Source organism: Eleutherodactylus coqui, chromosome 8 (genome assembly GCF_035609145.1).
Source record: "Eleutherodactylus coqui strain aEleCoq1 chromosome 8, aEleCoq1.hap1, whole genome shotgun sequence".
In the NCBI taxonomy this organism is placed as follows: domain Eukaryota; kingdom Metazoa; phylum Chordata; class Amphibia; order Anura; family Eleutherodactylidae; genus Eleutherodactylus; species Eleutherodactylus coqui.
In genome coordinates, this window is record NC_089844.1 from 60,426,517 (window position 1) to 60,447,731 (window position 21,215).

The 21,215-nt window shown below is 43.4% G+C and overlaps 1 protein-coding gene across 1 annotated transcript in view; it reads left to right on the forward strand.

The window, feature by feature from the left end:
• The window catches only part of C8H3orf70 (chromosome 8 C3orf70 homolog), a 90,641-nt gene that overhangs the window by 2,154 nt on the left and 67,272 nt on the right, over positions 1–21,215 (forward strand). Inside the window, exon 2 of the mRNA XM_066575688.1 lies at positions 4,490–4,743. Coding sequence (XP_066431785.1) covers positions 4,560–4,743 — 184 coding nt within the window. The 5' untranslated portion in view covers positions 4,490–4,559. The remainder of the gene's footprint in view (positions 1–4,489; positions 4,744–21,215) is intronic.

Consider the following 21,215-nt stretch of genomic DNA (forward strand, 5'->3'; position numbering starts at 1 on the left):
TTCGTGCCATACTGGCCGGAGCTCGCACGGCGAGAAAATCGCGTGAGGTTTGTGCATTGCGAAACAATCATATCTCGCATGAATGCGGACGCCATTCGTTTGATCGGGGTCATACACATGAGCGATGTTTCCTTACATCAAACCACAAAGAGATGTGTGAAGCAGATCGCGGCATGTCCTATCTTTGGGCGTGCCTTTGCATCACGTCGCCCGTTGTTTCCCCGGGGCCGGCGGCAGCATCGCACCACATGCTAGGTGCACACGAGTGCGATGCGAGGTTTCCCATTGGAAACACTCCTCCGCGTTCCTCCGCCGTGGCTGAGAATCGCTACCCCCTCGCCGCAGGGAAATTGTATGTTGGCGCGCCCGATATGGCACTCGCCTGTGTGAAGTGTGCCTTAAGATGGTTTTCTTATTTGAAAGCCATCGGAGATTCAATGCATCTTGGGAAGAGGATTATTTCTCAGTGAGGAGACTTATAAGGCCATGCATGCTCATCTGGGTAATATGCAAATATGGAAGATGGAACAATACCTCTACAGCGCTAGCAATTGAATGGCAGCATTCCTGCAAAGCAATGTCAGACTCTTTAGACAAGCCTTATAACAAGACGAAACGATAACCTTCCTGACCCAAGTCCATAGGCCTTACAGTAGCCAAGCCAGAAACCATCTGCACACTGGTGAAGGGCAAACCCCCCGAAACAGCTGTCTGTGTATGGATTCTAGTTTGGTTTTCAATCCCCACTCATTGTTATAAGGCTTGTTTTAAAGAGCCTGACCTTCACTTGCAGGAATGCTGCCTTCCAACAGGTGGCGCTGCAGAGTTATTGTTCCATCTTCCTTATTTGCCTTGTATCTTGGACAGATCTGGTTGGTACCTACACCCCGCTGGAGATGTGGACATCTCCTGTCTGTGGCTGCAGGTTTACTGGAGAGATCTTCCAAGGAATGGAGAATGTGGACCTTCTTACAAATTCTTCTTAGTCCATCAGTTGTTAATGCGGCAGTCCGGGATTCCTAACAAGACTTGTGCACTTTTATACATACAGACGTTCCCATCTGCTCTACTGAAGGGCGACCCCAGAGACCTCCTCGTGTAGACCACTAGTCTGAATGCTGTCCAGCTCATGCCGGGGCAGCACATTGACATACATTAGCATGTTCTAATTGTCATCCATGATACAGACAGGAATAGAACATGTTTCATGTAGACCATCGACCTGTGTGAAGAAACAACATATCCATATAGGCATATAAAGGCGTCCGCGGATTACCATGGCCCCAAATACCGTAGTGTGCCGCAGGGTGGGGGCACATATGTGTCGGGACCTCCGTCCGGAAGTTCTGTTACAGGTGCGCCTGCAAATACGGGGGGGAAAAAGGGCTGCATGCTACACTATTTCTTCCGGCCCAAAACTGGAAAGCAGGCGGACCCCATTATAGTCAATGGGGTCCTCCCGCTGTTATATGGTCCCGTCTGGAGATGGAATCTCCAGCCCATTTATTGATACTGTATCTTGCCAGCATATGTAAAATATCCAGCCACATGCGTGTAACATCCGTGTCCGTTTCATTTTTTTAAATGCTTTCATCGGGCGATTGTGGTCCGTGAATGCAGACTAGAATTGGATATGCTGCTATATATATATATTTTTCTAATTCTGTAGACCTAATTAGTCCACTTAAAAATATGCCTGTCAACAGGACCTAATAGTCCACTTATAGGACGCGAGGCAGACCGATCAGTGTCCGCTGTAAATAAATGCTCCTAAAACATGGGCCATGTTTAAATATGACTCAAATGGGCCTTTCTTGTAAAGTGATGAGGTCAGACCCAACATGATGGCATATCCTTGTACTATACCGTACATCGCTATGTAGGGGGGACTAAACCTTTAGTCAGTTGGACCTTCATTGAAGCTGCTGGTTGCATTTTGGTCACACACTGTGATTGTTTCTTCCGCCCAAACTAGGATCAGATGAAATGGGGAAGTGTTAGTATCTGAACAGCTCTCTTCTTGTTTCCTCCTTGGTTATGCTAACCCACTGTGCCCGAGGCTGGCATGTGGCATTCTTCACAGACAGGGCACTGCCCATATGGATGTACATACAGTATGTCTGAGCTGAAGGCTTGCCTCATTGATGTATGTGAAATGCAATCCTGATGGTTTCTCCATACGTGGTGAATGTAAATACTGCGAATTCACTGCAAAGCAAATCCCCAGCATTTACAGTACAACATGGGGAGGGCAGATTCCGTGCAGAATTGGCCTACATTGCAGGTGTTAAATCACGGGCAAGCGCAATATCAGGCCGAGAAAACCAGCCCGCTATTGTGTTTTTCATGCAAAAACCCCTCGCATCACTTCAGTGAAATCGCAATTTTGTTTTTCAGGCACTTGTGTCACGGATGTCGGAGGATCGGCATGTGCTTCCACTCGCATTCACTGTAGGTGGTGAAGCCCCTCTATGCTTCATATGACCTAATTGGGGAATGATCATATAACTCAGATTTGTTGTAGAAAGTTTTGCGACTATTTCATGTATCTGGGTGGGGAAGTGGCCCCGTTCACACGTATGAGGTGGATTTTCAGTCAAGTTTACCTTATGGCTCATACACATGGCAGAACACAATGCATGTGTATAAATATTTTCTATCTTAGTAGCAATCACGGGGATACATACCATAGAAGCAAACCATGTGACTGCTACGGGGCCGTTGGAGAGAGAGGGGGCCCCAGCTCTGATTACACCATCCCTTTAGCCACGATGTATTGAGAACATATGCAGGACCCCTATCTACGGAGGAACGGAATTATTAGCGGTGGAGAACACCTTCATACATTATCTCCCATGCGGGTACCCCAAATCCGCTTAAATCCACTCTAAAGCCGCTTTTACACGGGCAGTAAAATCATGCAAGATTTGCGTGTTTCGATACGCAAAATGTGAACCGTGAGGCGGTTTTCAGATAAAGACCACTTGCATATGTGGGGAAATCGCATGTTGGCGAGCGCGATATCGGGCTGCGATTCACGGTCCGATATCGCATGTGTGAAGTTAGTCTAAGATTAGAAAAAACAAATGAAGAGCGCCTAGGACTTTGGCATCATCTGGTGGGGGCTCCTTATGAAAGGGTAACCCGCCTGCACCTCTTTGTCCTGGTTCGCCTTGTATACAGAGCAGCCATGCTTCTAGTCCCGTCCTAATCAGGTGATCTGGAGAGTCGTCCAGTAGAATGTGCCCACTAGTACTTCAGGGCATATGGGCATAAATTCCAAACTTGGTGGACCAGGAAGAGATCTGGCCATTTAGACTAAAAACGTATATTTTCCATATTTAATTTATTTAAGGAAAGGAAAATGGGGGAAAATACAATGCGACGCGTTTCAGCGCTATAATGTGTTTTCCTGAAACATAAAAGACAGCTCGAGAAAGGCGCATTATAGCGCTGAAACGCGCCACATTGTATTTTCCCCCATTTTCCTTTCCTTAAATAAATGAGACTAAAAACGTATATTTTCCATAATTAAATGGCCAGATCTCTTCCAGGTCCACCGAACACAGGTTTTTTGTTTTTTTTTATTTTGGAGTTGAAGTAAGTCTAAGGCCCCCATGTAAATTGCGCATGGATGCGAGTTGTTTTGATCGCGGTGGAGAATCGCGGAGCTTCTCCCATTGTTTTCAATGAGGAAACCTTGTATCGCGGCACTCAGCACATGGTGCGATGCTATAGCACTGAAAGCAATGGGCGATGCGAGGGCACGCCAAAATTAGGACATGCAATGCTGGGAAAAATCACTCCTGTGTATGACCCATTCAAAAGAATGGGGTTCATAGTCGTGCGAAATTTAAGCGTCTCAGAACACAAAAAAATCTCTCGTGACTTTCTCTGCCGCGTGAAAACTGCTTAATAAGGATAGAGAAGTCTAAGCTGCTCAATGATCATTGTGGGTAAGATCAGGTAGTTCTGTCACATCTAAGGCTATCTCCGTTCAGTCTAGAGCAAACTTCATGTGGATCTTGCCGCAGTTTGCGTTGCGGCATCAGAGGTAACTGCCTTTCGATTCTGATCTATCACCCTCTAGCACAGATATGTACTTTGCTTGAGGGTCATTTTCGATTCCTGTGAAGTTCTGTTCTGACAGCGGTTGTCACTGCAAAAAGTCTAATGGATAAAAAGAGGCGACTTCTCGCTCTGTTCTGTATCTTCATGCTGACTTCCACCTTCATTCTCAATAAGACGACTCTGGAGTCTTCAGAAGTGATCCCGTGAATGTCTTACGGCACAGCACTAGAGGGGGCATGTGTCTCCAGCTTAACCTATTTTATGGCAGTTGGAGTAAAAAGTGATAGTTGGAGTGACTTCTGTCTGTCAGCTATGGGCTTTGCTTTTTTTGCCTTTTATGTGATTTTTCTATCACTCTAGTCTGACTTTTCTCATTGATTTAGTCATTTTGTACTAAAAGAGCATTTTCTCCTTTCAGTTCCAGGCATCCTGTGTCCACCCAGCTTCCGGCACATCTCTCCTGCCTCTGAAGAGGCTTCTAGGCAGAGATGACAGCCACAGCTGCCCAAAAGTGCCTGAAGAATGATAAGGTGGATGAAGCGCAAGCGTTGGCCAGGAGCTGTGCTGGAAGACCGGATTTCAAGCCCTGTGACGGACTATCCATCTGTGCCACCCACAGTCATGGCAAGTGCTTCAGACTCCATTGGTGCTGTCACTTGGGCTGGTGCCACTGTAAGTCCTTATTACTCTTGTAGTTTATTGAATTTTGCAGCACGTTGAAAGCTTAAAGGCAAGTCTGTAAAAGATAAAGGGTGGTCTTCAGTCTGTATCAAACATCCATCAAATGTGCACCCCCTCTAAAACAGAAATGGACAAAGTAATGAGAATTTTAGGGGTTTGGTAGGCTAAGCATCTGTTCAGACCGTGTTTCGCTCTACCTGCTGGGGTTCTGTATGTATCCCATTTTTCCCAGAGGGAATCATAAGCTTTCAATAGAAAAATGGAGAGGAACACCGTCTCCATTTGGGTAGGTTTCCATTTCTTTTCGACATTCGTGCCAGACAGAATAATGTAGTCATAATGCAGGTGTCCGAAGTCAAGCTCAAGGAGGACAGAAACCTCTGGTAGAGCAGAAGATCTGAATCCAGCCTCTTTACGGGGAATCAGACGAAATCCCAGGATGTAGCTCGTAATGCCGTCGGAACAGACTCTCATGCTGGAGCCAGTCTAAGTAGTGCTCGTTAATTTTATAGACCTCGTTAAAAAGAATCCATCAGCAGCAAATTTGTAATGGCGTACTGGCTACCTGCCTCATTGGATGTACACTGTCCTGATACAATGTATCTCATATCTCACAGAATGTGTATCAAATATATAATAATAATTAGTTCGAATAAGAATCTTTCTATAGCGCCAAGATATTCTGCAGAGCTCTACAAGCCAAAGGGAACCTAGATAAAATAAGACTTTACGCAAAGTATGAAAGAGATTTTTCAAGGATTATTTTTTTGCTAAGAGTCAGTAAAATAATGAATCAAGTAGACTTGTCTCTTCCCGCTTTGTGCCTCTCCACTGCTCAGTCCTCCGCTTTCGTGCTTGTGTACAAGCTACAGTCTCACCTGGTTTATGGGACACCACAAGCTCTACAGCCAATGACAGAGCTCAGTGAACAAGTGCTTAGCTCTGTCATTGGTTGAGGAGCCTGTGACATCCAATAAACAAGCTGGAGAAGCCTGTAAAGGTGATGTCAGAGGGGAGATCTGGAATGGGTCATGCGGGAAGAGTTATGTTACTGCATGTGAATGGACTTTAACAAAAAAAATACTACTTTAAGCCAATAGACAGTTTGAACAATAGGAGCGAGGGCCGTGTGTTCACAAGAGCTTACAGTCTCTGAGGAAATAGGGGTGACACAAGAGGTACAGGTACTTGTTCTCTGGAGTGGTCCAGCCATCTTTTAAAAAAATAGGGTCGTATACATAAAACCGTATGAATCAGTCACCAAGCGGGTATGTGTGTGTATGCAGATATGTAGTGCATTAGGGGGTACGGAAGATACAAAGGGGTGAAGGTGGCCATGTTTCCAAGGAGAAATCTAGAAGCAGGGTGAAATCGCGAAGAGCTAAATTAGGGAATATGGTAGGTCTTAAAAAGATATGTTTTAATGGCGCGCTTAAAATTGTGGACCCTGATTATGCAGGGTAGCGCATTCCAGAGAACTGGTGCAGCTTTAGGAAAACTCCTATAGACAGGAGTGGGAGGTTCAGATTAAAAATGGCGGTCACTGCAATGACTGGATACAAAGATGAGCCCGGCTGTAGCATTCAGGATAGATTAGAGAGGGAAGAGTTTAACGAGGTAGAGACCAATCCGTAGTGAGCTGCAGTATATCAAGCAGTTCATGACTAATGGAATGATCTATCTGTTTTATAATTGGCGTGAAGCCCCTTTCCATTAGTGGAAACTTACATTAAAGAGGTATTTGTTTGCCCTGCCCAGAAGGGGCCTTCTATGGAAAAAACCAGCAGTAGCTGGTGGTCGGGCCAGGAGCTAGCAGGCTACTCGGCAGAGCATTACATAGGGAGTTAAAGGTCCGCAAGCGCTGGCCATCTCCGTTCCATAGCGGAGGCGGTCAGTTCCTCTAGCAACGAGCTGTAAACAACTTGAACACTTTTCAAGAGAAGGGGGCGTTCTTGAAGCTGGCATGTAACGGGTAAGACTTTCATCTCTGCAGCAAGAAGAGCAAATCTTTGACCCCAACAATTTCTCGTTCAGCGTAAAGGATGCATCGGCGCTCGGCAGCAATTAATTCATCCGTTGCCAATTGGCCAACTGTACCCATTGTTCTTTAATGCAGGGGGATGATGTCGATCACAGCTGTGGCATGAAAAGCGGGCATCATTTGTACATTGTGTCATTTAGTATTCCCTATTAGAGTTCTTTTTCAGTGTTACATATGTCATAAGTGAGAACAATGACATCACAGCTCTTTATATCTGGTATATGTGGACAACAGAACCTAAACTATCATTACTTGTTCGCTATGTATGTGTGACGTATCTACTACTTGATGCTCCCATACATGTGCTATACTGATTTTTTTTTTTTCCGGATATCTAGATGACTTTTTACCAAACGACTGGTGATCCGGCGTGCATGCGTATGTATAGTACCCAAATATATACATTTCACAGCAATAAAGGATTGCAGCAGAGGCTCTCAGATATTGTGTAGTGATCAGGCCTCCCACGCTACATATGGCTCGCTGTTCAGTGCTGAGTGACAAGCGTGCCATATGTGCCCAGTTTTCAGAGCAGCGAGGAAACACTGGGCGATTTACCAGAATCAATGCATTAGTTTTATGCCGTTTTATACTGTATTCTAAGCTACGTTTAAGTGGGAAGGGGTTAATCCAGGACAGGCAGACTCTGCGATTTGGAACATTATTCCGCACACCCATAAGAGCTTAGATACTAGCACTTAATAGGCTTTACAGATCAGGGCTGTTTTTGAGTTCCAATGGGAGCAAAAAAAAATAAAAAAAATTGAAATGTTTCCATAATTTATTATATTTATTATGACCTTTATTCTATTATTGCGTCGTTTATTTGTCATCTCATCCAAAGAATAGTTGCGTCTTCCTATATAGCCAAAGAGAAGCTCTAGTGCTGGAGCACGGTGACGAGGGGGTTAACCGAAATGGGCCGGTGCCAGGAAATTCCAGAGATGACAGAAAATCTTTAGCTGAAAACAAATGGATTCTATTACTCCCTCCCAGAATCCATCCGTTTTCAGCTCTTAATGCTGCTTGTTAGAAGATCATGTTTTCCTAATGAACTTACTGGAAGAAGATGCTGGATGGGTGTAATTTCGCCTCGTCCAGCAGCGCTGCTTACAAATAATCTAGTTGCATTAGGATGCTATAATAATTGTAAAAGCAAATGTATCAATAAGATATATGTTACAAGTATCTGCGTGCTTTGGAAGGCCGGTTTGACGTCTGCATCGGAAGGCCCGGACGGATGTTCTGCCGCAGAACCGGCTGCAAATGCTGGGCAGCTGGCTGGAAAATGGGCAGACCCCATTATAGTCAATGGGGTCTGTCTGGCACTCTTCAGTTCCATCCAGAGCTGTTTGGCTGCAGGGATTCTCCTTTCCTGCTCCCCAGACGGAGCAGAAAAGGGGAATCCCCAGCGCAGGTGTGAAAGCACCCCAAAAGGGAATGTTGTTGCACTTTTTCATCCTTTTGTTAGGTTCCTGTAAATGTTTTACTTTTGTGCGCTGTCTGGGCTCATCCGGCCGTAACTGTAAAGCACGGTGGGGGTACCACAACGTTGTGGAGCTGTCCGTGACCCTGCGTGCTGCTCGTATGGTGGCGAAATTGTACCACGCATGACCGCGTACTCGCGCACGCTATCATGTGCAGTACACCTGTTTTGGGGTTTTTTTTGTTTATATTTCCTGCGCTGTCGCTTAGCGATGATGCGTATACCCACCGCCCATAGACAATATAATTGCGTATGGGCGTGTGTATATACTGGCTCATAGAGAACAATGGGCTCTATCTAGCGCACATACGCAGCAAAATAGAACAGGCTGCGTTCCTTTTTGCGCTCGCCTATTACGCAATTACAACGCTTATGTGAGCGGAACTGATTGCCTGCGAGTTACAGCGTGTCACACGGGCATACAGAACCTACGCAATACGCAGTGATCATACGGCCCGTAGGCTGTATGCACACAGGCGAGTGCGGTGTTTGTTGGTGAAGAACTGGCGGTTTTCCTTGCACTTTTCAAGCAGGTCAATGTTGGCTATGGGTTTTGTGATTTCCATGCATTTTACATCTGTTTTTTTCACAGATCTGCACATCTTGTTCCTTTTTTTTCATACCGTCCCCATAGTAACATGAGTTGAATACAGATCGCACTCACAGGGCAGGTAAGTGCGATCCAGTATTTGAAGGCTCCCGTAGAAAATAATGGCTGGTTCTTGAACAAGAATTGCACAAAAATAGGACATGCAGCAATTTTTTGAAGTTGGACCATCAGTCCGAGTAAAAAAAAAAAATGCATGTTTCACTTCGCTCATTCAAATGAATGAGTTCTGGCCAACTTGGACACAGAGAAAAAAAGACAACATTTTTTTTTAATGGGTTAATTCACACAAGCAAATTAACCCCCACCCCCCCAGTCATCTGGGATCATTAGTCTGAATTTGAAAAAAAATTGCTGCATTTCCTATTTTTGTGTGATTCTTGTTTATTAAACGCCCATTATTTTCTATGGGAGCCTTAAAAAAAAAAAAGAAAACGGATCACATTCGCATGGCATGTGAGTGAGATCCATTTCTAACATATTACTATGGTAACCACAGGAAAATTAAAAAAACAACCAGGAAGTGCAGAGCATTGAAAAACGGATGTAAAGCCCGAGTGAATCACAAAAATGCATAACAAACGCATGAGAATTACATTAAAATCTACGGAGAATGGTCAGTTTCTCATAGACCAACATTGCACTCGCCTGTGTGAATACAGCCTTAGTGGTGTGATGCCCGGAGCATTATGTAGCTTCCTGCTGCTAATACATTCCATATCCCATAGGCCGGGCTCACACAGCCGCAAGAGTTAAAAGCTGCAGGGGTCCTGCGACATTTTGCAGCAGTGAAGCTGGCCGTGGCTCTGTGTACTGCCCCGTATGGCGGCAAAATTGTATGGCGCATGACAGCATACTCACGCATGCTGTCATGTGCAGTACACCTATTTAATGTGTATGGCCATGTGTGTATATATATGCACCTGTAGGGAACAACGGGCTCTATCTAGAACATAGAAAATGGAACACGCTGCGTTCTATTTTGTGTTCGCGTATTACCCAATTCTGACACATTAATGTGATCGGAGATGTAATTGATTGCCTGCGAGTTACCGCTTATCACACGGTCGTACAGAGAGCACGTAATACGCAGTAAACATACGTCCGGCCATAGTACTGTGCTCCCTACAACCCCATCTCATGTATTAACCCTTTCCAACCCAACTTTGGATTCAGGGTTTCCTAAAAGGCTTTTTCTTTTTGCTGTTCTACAACGGTGCCATCTGCTGGCTAAAGCCAGTGTGTGTGCGCCAGAAAGGCTCTGACAGCAAAGTGGCTGGCAATAGACGGTAAGAATACCCTGTTGGACGTCTTCTGACATTGGAGCTGTACAAGCTTCAATCAGAATGTAGGAAGACGGCAGACAGTGGATTGGAAAGGGTTAATGCCGGCTGAGTTGGTTTCTCCCCATTTCCAGAGACGGGGGAAAAGGGGCTACAGGCGGCTGGAAGGTTGTGAAGATGTAAACGTTCCCTGATTACATTGTGTTTAAAAAAAAAAAGCTTCAGGTATTCAGATGTACTACTGATTTATGCAAAATATGTACATTTTAAAGGGCTGCTAACGAGCTGTCAGAGGTTGTGATTAGTGCGGGCCTGGCACTTAGACCACCACTAATAGCCGGAATGAAGGGTCACGGTACGCTGCTGAGTGCTTTTCCCTTCAGCTGCTGTCAGCTTTTCTCTCTGGCATATGTATATACCCTGATTATAAGAGAAAGCAAGGTAATACAATTATACAGCTGGCTGTCAGAAATCGGAAAAGATAACAAATGTCAGAGTTCTTGTTATTTGACGAGAACCTGTGAGTAGGTTTGGGGTCACTAGACCACCGGCATGCCGCTATGCAACTGAGGTTTAGCTTCTAAAGATGCCCCAATGAAAATCGGCTGTTTTGGTATTAGCTGGACAGGAGTTTTCACTTACCAGAGAGCGACATCTAGTGAGGGTGCTTCTGATGACGAGGATGGCACATGTGTCTTCACTGCTCATGCTCGGCAAGGCGTACAGTCTTTGGCTGCTTATGCCCGATGCCTCTGGGGAGGAGTCCTGGTCTCCACTCCATTAAGTTATAACCTCTTCTCCTAGTAAAAAGGGGTTGTGCTAAGTTAAAAAGTTCTCTCCTATCCGCTGGGACCTCCACCGATCTCGAGAACTGGGGGCAGGCCGTCATGCCACCACTATTCGCTACAGTAACAGCACCAGAGATTACCAAGCTCAAATGTTTCAACAATCTCTAACGCTGTAATTGAAGTGAATGCGTGACCTCTGCCCCATTCACTTGGGGACTGAGTGGACCCCCGTTCTCAGAATTAGTGGAGGGTCCCAGCGATTGAACTCACACCAATCATAAAGTTAGCTCTTATCCTGTAGATAACTTTGTAACTTGGCACAACCTCTATAGGGTATGTTTACACATAGTGGAAAATTCAGCAGCATTTCCACATCCAAAGCCGAGTCAAAATCTGCGCTGGGCGCCCAGCAGCCTCTAGTGAGCGCAGCGCCGCTGGTCAGGTGATGCCACTTCTGTATCACCTGACCAGTGGGCGCTGCGCTCACTATAGGTCGCCGGGTGCTTGGTGAGGGGAGCGCAAAGACTTCAGAGGTGAGAGGCCATGCGGTATCTTCTGAAATCAGCTAATTAGAGTCAGTATGTGCACCAATAATGCCACTCAATTTTCCGCTTCGGTAAAGTCGCAGCATTTCCACTACGTGTAAACATACCTTTAATGCCGAAATGATTAGTTGTCCCAGGGGCATCTTTAGTAAGTGAAACGGTATACTAATGGATTAGTGGCCCCAAAGAATTCCGTCTGGTCAGTCAGACTGAGGCCTCCTTCATGTAACTCATCGATGATTGGCGCGGGTGCTTCTAATGGGATATTCAGCGGCAGGACAAGCAGGGGCTTCACTCCGCATCCAAGCTCTTTTGAACTACATTTCCCATATTGCAGTGGATGGGCAAGCCGTAATATGTTTCAGCACCGTTTTTGGTCATTAAAATGTATACTGCAGGTGGAAAACAAAAACGTGATGTGGCTAGAATAATGCACACGGGCACATTTCTGCCGCGTTTCAATAGAACCTAATAGCTTAATGCTGGCACTGTGGAATTCTACTATGGAATTCCGCAGCGTGAAATATACCGCGGCATGCTCTAATTGCTGCGGAAATACACGCGTCTGGCTTTCATTGTAGTCAGTAGTAAATCTCCGCCCCGGGAGCAGGAGCCAGCAGACGGATCTCCGTGGTGAGCCTATCTGACAGATAGGCTGATGACGGAGAATAACGGCAATTCGCAGCATGTTACGACTTGCCGGCCGCAAGCGGAGAATCGCTATGCATTGCGTTTCCCACAGCCGGATTATCGCCGCGGGGAATGCAATGCAAAGACACCCATGGACAGGCAGCCTAATAAGAAGAAAAGACTGCCGGTTGTGTGTGTGTGGTTAAAAATAGCCCCTCTGAACCTTGTGGAAGGATTATTTTAACCCTTTCCAATCCAATTTGTATCTTGGTTTTCCTAGGGGGCTTACTCTTTTTCTGCCATTATACAATGGCGCTATCTGCTGGCTAAAGCCAGTACTGCATGAGGTGACACGTTGGATAGGCTCCAACAGCAGAGAGGCTGGCAATAAACAGTAAGAGAACCCCGACGGACGTCTTCCAACATCAGAGCTGTACAGACTTAAATCATAATGTCTTTAGACGTCAGTCAGTGGAATGGAAAGGTTAATCTATTTATTTATTTTCAATTTTAACTAAAAAAAAAAAAACAACTTATTTATACCAACCAAAAATAGGAACAACTGCAAGGATATAAATTTGCAATAGTTGTTAAGCTCATTGTCAATTACTAGTGCTTCATTTACCAGCATCAAGACTGCATCGCTTATTTAATCCATAAACCCTATAAGATACTGCTCAGCTCAGTGTATTCACAAATAGGGAATGACTCTATTACAAGCACTTTGCAGTTTTTGGCAGTCCGTGGTTTGCTTATTGATTTCAAATTAGTCTGAAGTCTGGTGGTATTTAGGGAGTGAAGCAGAGAGGGAGTCGCGCCCCAACAGTCCTAAATTCAACTTGGGAAAATGCCAACAGTAACTCAATAGATAGTAAAGTGGTACTTGGTCCTTTATGATCAGCACATTTATAAAAGGCTGCAGTAAGTATCTCCATAAAACCAATACTGTCTGAATGTATTAATTCCTTATCGGAAAATTAATAATTTTGAAATGTGCCCCAATTAAAACTTTTGGTCTCTTTAAATTTCTTCTCATCTTTCTCCATCTTCGCTCAGCGTCTTTCCGATTAGCAGCACCTACAGATCCATAGGCTATACATGTCTGACTTAGGTCTTCATTGTTCAACAACCGATCCAAGTGTTTGGAAATTGTCCTTGTAATGTGAGAATTCTGATTATCAACCGTCATTATGCATCTAATTATCTTCTCTTCTTGCTCTACAAGGGATTTTTCCACTTAGCAAGAGGGCTACAATCTGCCATTTTGGCTCTATTATGTGTTTTTGTTAAATATTTCAGTAGATACTGACAATCTAAGTTTTGAATGCGGTTTCATGCTAACTGGTTCAAAATCCGTTTCGCTGGAATAATGTCTCTTTGCTCTTAGGTAATGAATTGTATGGATTCAGATTTTCAGACCTTTGGGATGCTAACTATTCCAAATTAATAAAGTATTGGGAAATGTTAGTTTTTTGGAAAAATGTTTGTCTGGATGTTTTACTCATTACTAATCCAGATTTTCAAATCTAGAAGATTGCTACTACTTCTATATATTTCAAACATGAAGAATAATCATTGGCATACAGGATAATTCATTGGCATACAGGATATTTCCAACATCCTGAAAAATGTAAGTCTTCACCCTCCCGTAGGAGTTTCACTGGAGTGGTCTATTAGAGATTCCAATTGCCCTTTCACAGTATAGACACTTATAAGTTAAATTCTTGTGAGGGGGCATAAGATATCTCTATATCAGTCCCTCTGAGCTGCTTGTAAAACCTACCTTTAAAATACATTTTAGGCCGCCTGCACATGAACGGGTTGGATTCCGCATGCGGGATCCCGCAGTGGAATCCGAGCCTGTGCCCGTCCGGTGACTCTGCGTACCCGTCCGTAATGTTCAAAATCTGTACTGCGGATGGTCCGGCCGGCGCATGTGCGCAGTACAGATTTTGCCGCGATCGCGCGGATCCCATGACCTTTCCGCTGAGAGGATTGCGGAAGGGCCGCTAGTAGGACAGCTTCCATTGACTTCAATGAAAGCCGGCTGCACAGAATCTGCCTAAAAATAGAGCATGCAGCAATTTTTCCTTAGCAAGTGGAAAGTCCCAATTGATTTCCGCTCGTGTGCAGGAAAACTCACTTTTGCATTGCATGCTATGGGCGATGTTTGCTGCAGAATCTGGAGGCGGACGCCCGCTCCGCATTCCGCAATGCAAATCTGCCCGTGTGCAGGCAGCCCTAAAAGGGTCAAAACAATGGAGTTGTGTATTCTTCATAGACTCAAAAATGTAATACTACTTGAAGACCTAATTTGTGTCTTATGCTAGTAGACAAGGCTTCAACACTTTATAATGCCTACTCAGCTGTCAGAAGTAACAAAAATCCCTTGTAACTTTTTGAATTGTATCTTTTGTGTTTGACGAGTCAGTCATCATACAGTATATACTTCTTTGTTCTCTTAGATTATTACTAGAGATGAGCGAGCAGGCTCGGATAAATCAGTTACTCGAGCGAGCCTCGCTCTTCTCGAGTAACTGCATTCTTGTCCGAGCGTGCTCGGGGAGGGGGGGTAGCGGGGGAGAGAGTGAGAGAGATCTCTCTCTTCCCCCCCCCCCGCTACCTCCCGCTCACCCCCGCCGCCCCCCTTGACCACGCTCGGACAAGAATGCAGTTACTCGAGAAGAGCGAGCCTCGCTCGAGTAACTTATCGGAGCGTGCTCGCTCATCTCTAATTATTACCCAATATGTTGTCTTTCTGGAGGTAAATTTTTGTTTTTGCACGCTTCTTGTAATGCATAGAAAGTTACAGCTGAGGAGTTTTGATTTACAAAAATTGTGTTCTCCTTTTTATAATCTGTTTCCTAGTGTATGCATCATCCCAAATGATCTTCAGTGAAATATTCTATTGTTGGATCTTTTTTAGGATGTCTTTATGTGGCTTCATTAGAGAGAATATCCAAAGCCATCTGGCAAGGATCCATCACCACAATATTGCCACCTTTTTGCTAATCGCTTTTAGCATTAATTGGTCATTCTCTTGTAGTTGCTTTAATGCAAATTTTGTTTCCTCTAGATGATTTTTTCTTTTCATCCTGCACATCCTCAGTTTTCTCATATTCTTTTCAACCGCCTTCTTAAAAGTATTGATATTGTTATGTGTACTAAATGGTGGTGCCAGTTTTGTTTTGGGTCAAAGCCTGGAAAAGGTGCCTCACACATTACGAAGCCAGTTTCATTTTCTATTAGCCGCTTCTCCAGGGACAAAACAACTTCCCTCTTTTTTTCTTCCAGTAGCAATGTATTTTTACTTTTATGATTTATGTAATTTATGCATTGCTAGTTTTCTAATGAATGTTTGTCTTTGATCAACAGAAATTTGTTGAACGTTTTGAAGGGATAAAAGTTAGACCTTACTGCTAGGGAAAAGAGAGATGGAAAAAGACCTGGGGGTACTAGTTGACTGAGAACTTAACTGGAGCAATCAATGCCAGTCAGCTGCTGCAAAGGCAAATAGTCTTAGGGGCCATTAAAAGAGGTATATGAGCGAGGGACGAGAACACTATCCTCCCACTATACAAGGCACTTGTCAGGCCTTACATGGAATACTGCGCACAGTTCTGGTCACCGGCGCTCAGGAAAGATGTTACAGTGCTGGAGGGGGTTCAAAGACAGGCAACTAAACTAATACATGGAATGAGAGGACTGGAATACCCAGAGAGGCTATCAAAATTGGGGTTATTCATCCTAGAAAATAGACGGTAAAGGGGCGACCAAATAAATAAGTATAAAAACATTAGAGGACAAAACAAGGATCTCTCCCATGATCTGTTTATACCCAGGACTGTGACGGTAACAAGAGAGCATCCTTTACGGGTATTATTGTATCTTGTCACCACTGGAAGCTAGGGGTTGACCAGAAGCAGCCGTATATCACACCTCCCTGGCACGCCCCTAGCTTCTGATTGGTTGATGCTATGTATGCTATAGTGTATGGATTCCTTCAATGTGGCTGACAGCCGGCACACAGCGTCGATGGACCTGGGGCCAGAGTAGTACGGCAAACGGAACGTGCAGCACTACAGAGCAGGACAAGTTGCATTTTTAATGCCATCGTTTTTGGGTACACATAATGTATTGTATAATTTGTTTATTTTTTTTAGGGTGATTGGGGAAAAAATCTATCATTGTTTTTTTTGGATTTCATTTTAATGGCATTCAGCTTGCAGAATAAATAATGTGATAACATTATTCTATGTGTTAGCACGATTCTAGTGATACCAAGTTTATAGTTTGTTTGTTTTTTTAATGTTTTGTACACAAACTGATTTTTTTTAAAGATTTTTCTTTTATGTTGCCGCATTCCAAGAGCCATAGCATTTATATTTTTCCATCAACTGAGCTCTATACAAGGGTAACACAATCCCATTTTTGGGAACACAACAATTTAATCACTACTTTTCTAGGGGCAAAAGTAACAAAATCTGCAATTCTGGCTTTTATTTAATATTTATTTTTAGCAGTGTTCACCATGCAATATAAATAATATGTTAATTTATGATTACATTGAAATCAAAGCTATATGTTTTTTATCTTTTTTTAAGGAACATTTTCACTTAAAAAATAAAGAATTTTTAATCCCTTATTTTTAAAGACCCCTAACACTTTTCTTTTTTGTCAATGGTGCTGTGTGGGGTTTTTTTTTCATTGTTTTTTTGTGGGATGAGTTGTATTTTAATGGTACCATTTCGTTGATCCATATGACTTTTTTGATTACTTTGTGTTCCATTATTGTAAGGGTTGATGCCCATCTGGGCCCCGCTATTATATTTCTTGGGTCTAATAGGTGACAGAGGGAGTTTCACGTGTAAAGGCTTAAACAGCAGGGATCAGCGGTTTATCTGGTCCCCGCTGTTTGAGCAACCTCCAGGCTGTCATCCAACAGCCGAGCACCTGTGTCAGGCTTCTGATGCAGTGCCTTAAAAAGGCATATGGGCAGTCATTTGGGGTTAAAGTGTGGTTCTCAAGAGCTGATTGCAGAGTCTGAGCTGCGTGTGAAGAGCACATGTGTATTGTCCATACACTATGCATATACTTACTACTTGGAATAAAATATCTGTTTGATAGCAGGAAATGTATAGCTGTCATAAACATTAAAAATACATATCTCCCTGGAGATCATTATCGTGGTACTTTACCCATACATGGCAGGTCACAATGGTGGGGAACATTTTATATTCCGTAGCAGAACTTGTGATAATTTGGTGGTTGTCACAGACTGCGTTTGGCTACAATTCTTATAATGTAGCAAGTAGAGATGAGCGAGTATTGTCCTTAGCGAGTACCTGCCCGCTCGGGAGAAAAGATTCAGGTGCCGGCGGGGGAGAGTGAGGGGAAACGGGAGGGGAGATCTGCCCCACCCACCCCCCCTGCTCACTCCCGCAACACAGCGCTCGCTCCCGTCGACACCCGAATCTTTTCTCACAAGCAGGCAGGTACTCACTAAGGACAATACTCGCTTGAGTATTTGCCCTTAGCGAGTATGCTCACTCATCTCTAGTAGCAAGCAATCCCTGAAAAAAGGGTTATATACAGTAGGTTGAAAAAAAGGGACAGATCCATGAAGTTCAACCTTTTTGAATTATCAGAGAAATAATCAAAAATACATCGAAGGGTAGTAAAACCAGTTTAGGACTGTACCGAACCAAAAGTTGTGGAGCTCTTGTCAATGGCAAACCTTCACTTGATTGACATGAAGGAATATACTGATCCACTGCTGTTTGCCAGTCCATTCAGTCTGTCTTCCATGTTTTGTTGGGGTCTCTATGAAGTCTGGAGTGCGTGCACTGAAAGCTGGGTGACTGGACACTTACTCTTAGAATTAATAGGCAGCCTAAAGCATGTGTAATCATATCTGTGAAACCATCATGGAAATAAAAATGTATAAATGATAACCATGTTGTGTTAATGTTAGTAATAACGCTCTGTTTTTATGCAGAACGATAATAAATATTCGTATACAGCTTAGGATTAACTCGTTCCGACATAAAACACTACTACAGTAGTATTAAAGGGGTTGTCCCGAGGCAAACATCAAAATTTTACATTAGCCCATTCTCCCTGTCACCTCCCCTGGCATAAAATAGAAATTTAAAGCGGTTTTTAAACCGCTTGCTACTCACCGATCTGACGAAATATGAAGTTATAAAAATCTCCCCAAGATGGCCGCCGGTCCTTTCCCAGGGATGCACCGCGGTTTTCTCCCATGGTGCACCGCGGGTCTTCTCCCATGGTGCACCATGGGCTCTGTGCGGTCCATTGCCGATTCCAGCCTTCTGATTGGCTGGAATCGGCGCACGTGACGGGGCGGAGCTACGATGACGACGCGGTGACCAGCTCTCCGGCACGAGCGGCCCCATTCACCAGGCAGAAGCACAGACAGCACAAGCGCATCTAAAAACACCAGAAGACATCAGAATTAGACGGAGCCATGGAGACGGGGACGCCAGCAACGGAGCAGGTAAGTGAATAACTTCTGTATGGCTCATATTTAATGCACGATGTACATTACAAAGTGCATTAATATGGCCATACAGAAGTGTATAACCCCACTTGCTGCTGCGAGACAACCCCTTTAAGGCCCATTTAGACACGACGATTAGCACTCAAAATTCGCTCAAAAGCAGTCTTTTGAGCGATAATCGTTGTGTCTAAATGTGCCCATCTTTCACTGTTCGGCCGAAGGACTGTTTTCAGTTCTCTTGAAAACCGTCATTCAGTAGAACAGCTGATAAGCAGGACAGCATGCTGTGTTCTGCCCTGGGAGAGCTGGTTACAGTTGATAATATTGTTACAGCTGCACTCAGCCCAGCTGATAAGCAGGACCGCATGCTGTGTCTGCTGTCCATGGTGCTGAAATTTCCATGGGGAAGGAGTGGCTGAACAATGAAGCTGATTACAGAACTCAGACATCCTGCTGAGTTCTGTAACAGCTCCCAGGAGCTCATTTGCATGTAAATGAAGCTAATAAAGTACTAATAGCAATTAGTACCTATTAGTAGTTTATGCAAAACAATCGCTGATCTTTTAAAAGATATCTGTGTGTGTGGGGACTCTGTTTGAATATGCAGAACAAGATACTCAGTTGGTACCCACAACAGAATCTCTGACTTTAACCCATTTAGGACCAAGCTTGGTCCTGGGCTTTAAACCCAGCCGATAGTAAAAATATGGCAGGGGTTTAAAGCCTCTGCTTCTGCAATAAATCAGAAGCATGTCTGGTTGTTAGCTGTTAGTGACAGCTGAGAAGGCAGGAGGCTAAATGTGCGCTATGTACTAAAGAATAAAAGTGAAAGTATAACTTTCACTTCACGAGTCGACTGCCAGGATTCCCTGTCACAGCAGAGCTGCATCATTTGAATGGCTGTGATTGGTTAATCGAGCACCAGCTTTCATTGGCTGACGTGGCGCTCGATTATCCAATCAGAGCATTAGCTTGCTGGAAGCGGGGTATTCAAGCCCCACTACTAGAAGGAACTGCTCTGTCGGTGTGCAGGAGGACACAGAAGCCTGACGCAACCCAGCATGAGGGACCCAAATGCCAGCTGCTTGGTGAGTATTATTTATTTTATTTTATTTTTTTTACATGTAGTCTATCTTTTTTCAGTGGAGGGCTTATATTTCAAGCCCCCTTACTCCCTGAAAATCAGGGTAGGGCTTTTTTTATGAGGGAAACACTGTATTATATATCAAGATGTCCAAAACAAAATAAGGAACCCATTCCTATACTTTATTTTAGTGTAAATATACTAATTTTAAAAAAAAACTCTAAATGTTTTTTGTTTTTTTTTAAAACACTTTTTTTTAGCTTTTTACCCCCAATAAAACGAAAAAAAACGAAAAAAACACAGCAAAAATAATTTGGGTAATTGAAGAGAAAAAATAGGGCCTTAAAACGACCACGTGGGTAAAATCCCTAAAAAGTATCTGGTCCTTAAGGTACAAAACAGCTTGGTCCTTGAAGGGTTAATGATGTAAAGTTTAGACTGACTTTGATCTGGTTTCCATCTTTTTTGGAGGACAAAGTAATATAGTTGACTATGCTATTGTGCCTCCAACAAAAGACAGAAACCAGGCCAAATGGAGTCCAAAGATTCCGTACAGTAATTAACCCCTTAGTGACCACAAGTTTTTGCTTTTTTCCACTTGCGGTTTTTTCTCCCCCCTTTTAAAAAATCGTAATTCCTTTGTTTATCCATCGATGTAGCTGTATGAGGGCTTGTAAGCTAATAGTCTTATTTACTGTACCATACAATGTACTGAAAAACTTTTAAAAAATTCTCAGTGGAGAGAAATAGAAGAAAAACAGCATTCCGCCATTTTTCAGTGCGTCTTGTTTCTACGGCACATAAACTGCAACAAAAATGACATGATAACTTTAATCTATGGGTCAGTATGATTACTACGATACCAAACGTGTATGTGTGTGTGTGTATGTGTAATATATATATGTGTGTGTGTGTGTGTGTGTGTGTGTGTGTGTGTGTGTATATATATATGTATGTATATATATATATGTGTGTGTGTGTATATATATATATATATATATATATATATATTTCTGTCTCGATCTTCTGCGCACAATAACTTTTCAATTTTTCCATCGATATAGTTGAGCGAGGGCTCGTTTTGTGCAGTACGTCCTGTAGTTTCCGTTAGTAGCATTCTAGAATGCATGGGACTTTTTAAATCGTTTTTTATTGGATTTTTTCTTGGCAACAGGGGAACTAAAAAAAAGCGAATTTCTGGCATTTTTTTTTTTTCGGATGATGTTCACTTTGCGTGGTAAATAATGTGTTCCTTTGATAGAACGGACTTTTATGGACGCAGCGATATCAAATATGTATTTTTGTTTTATTTAGATTTTTTTTAAATTTTAATTTGGGCAAAAAGGCTTTTTTTTTGTTTTTTTTTAACTGTTATAACTTCTTTTCTTACATAATAAAACTTTATTGTTCTTATATTTACTTTTTCTTTTAGTCCTCTTGGGGGACCACAACTAGCGATGCTTAGATCGCTTATGT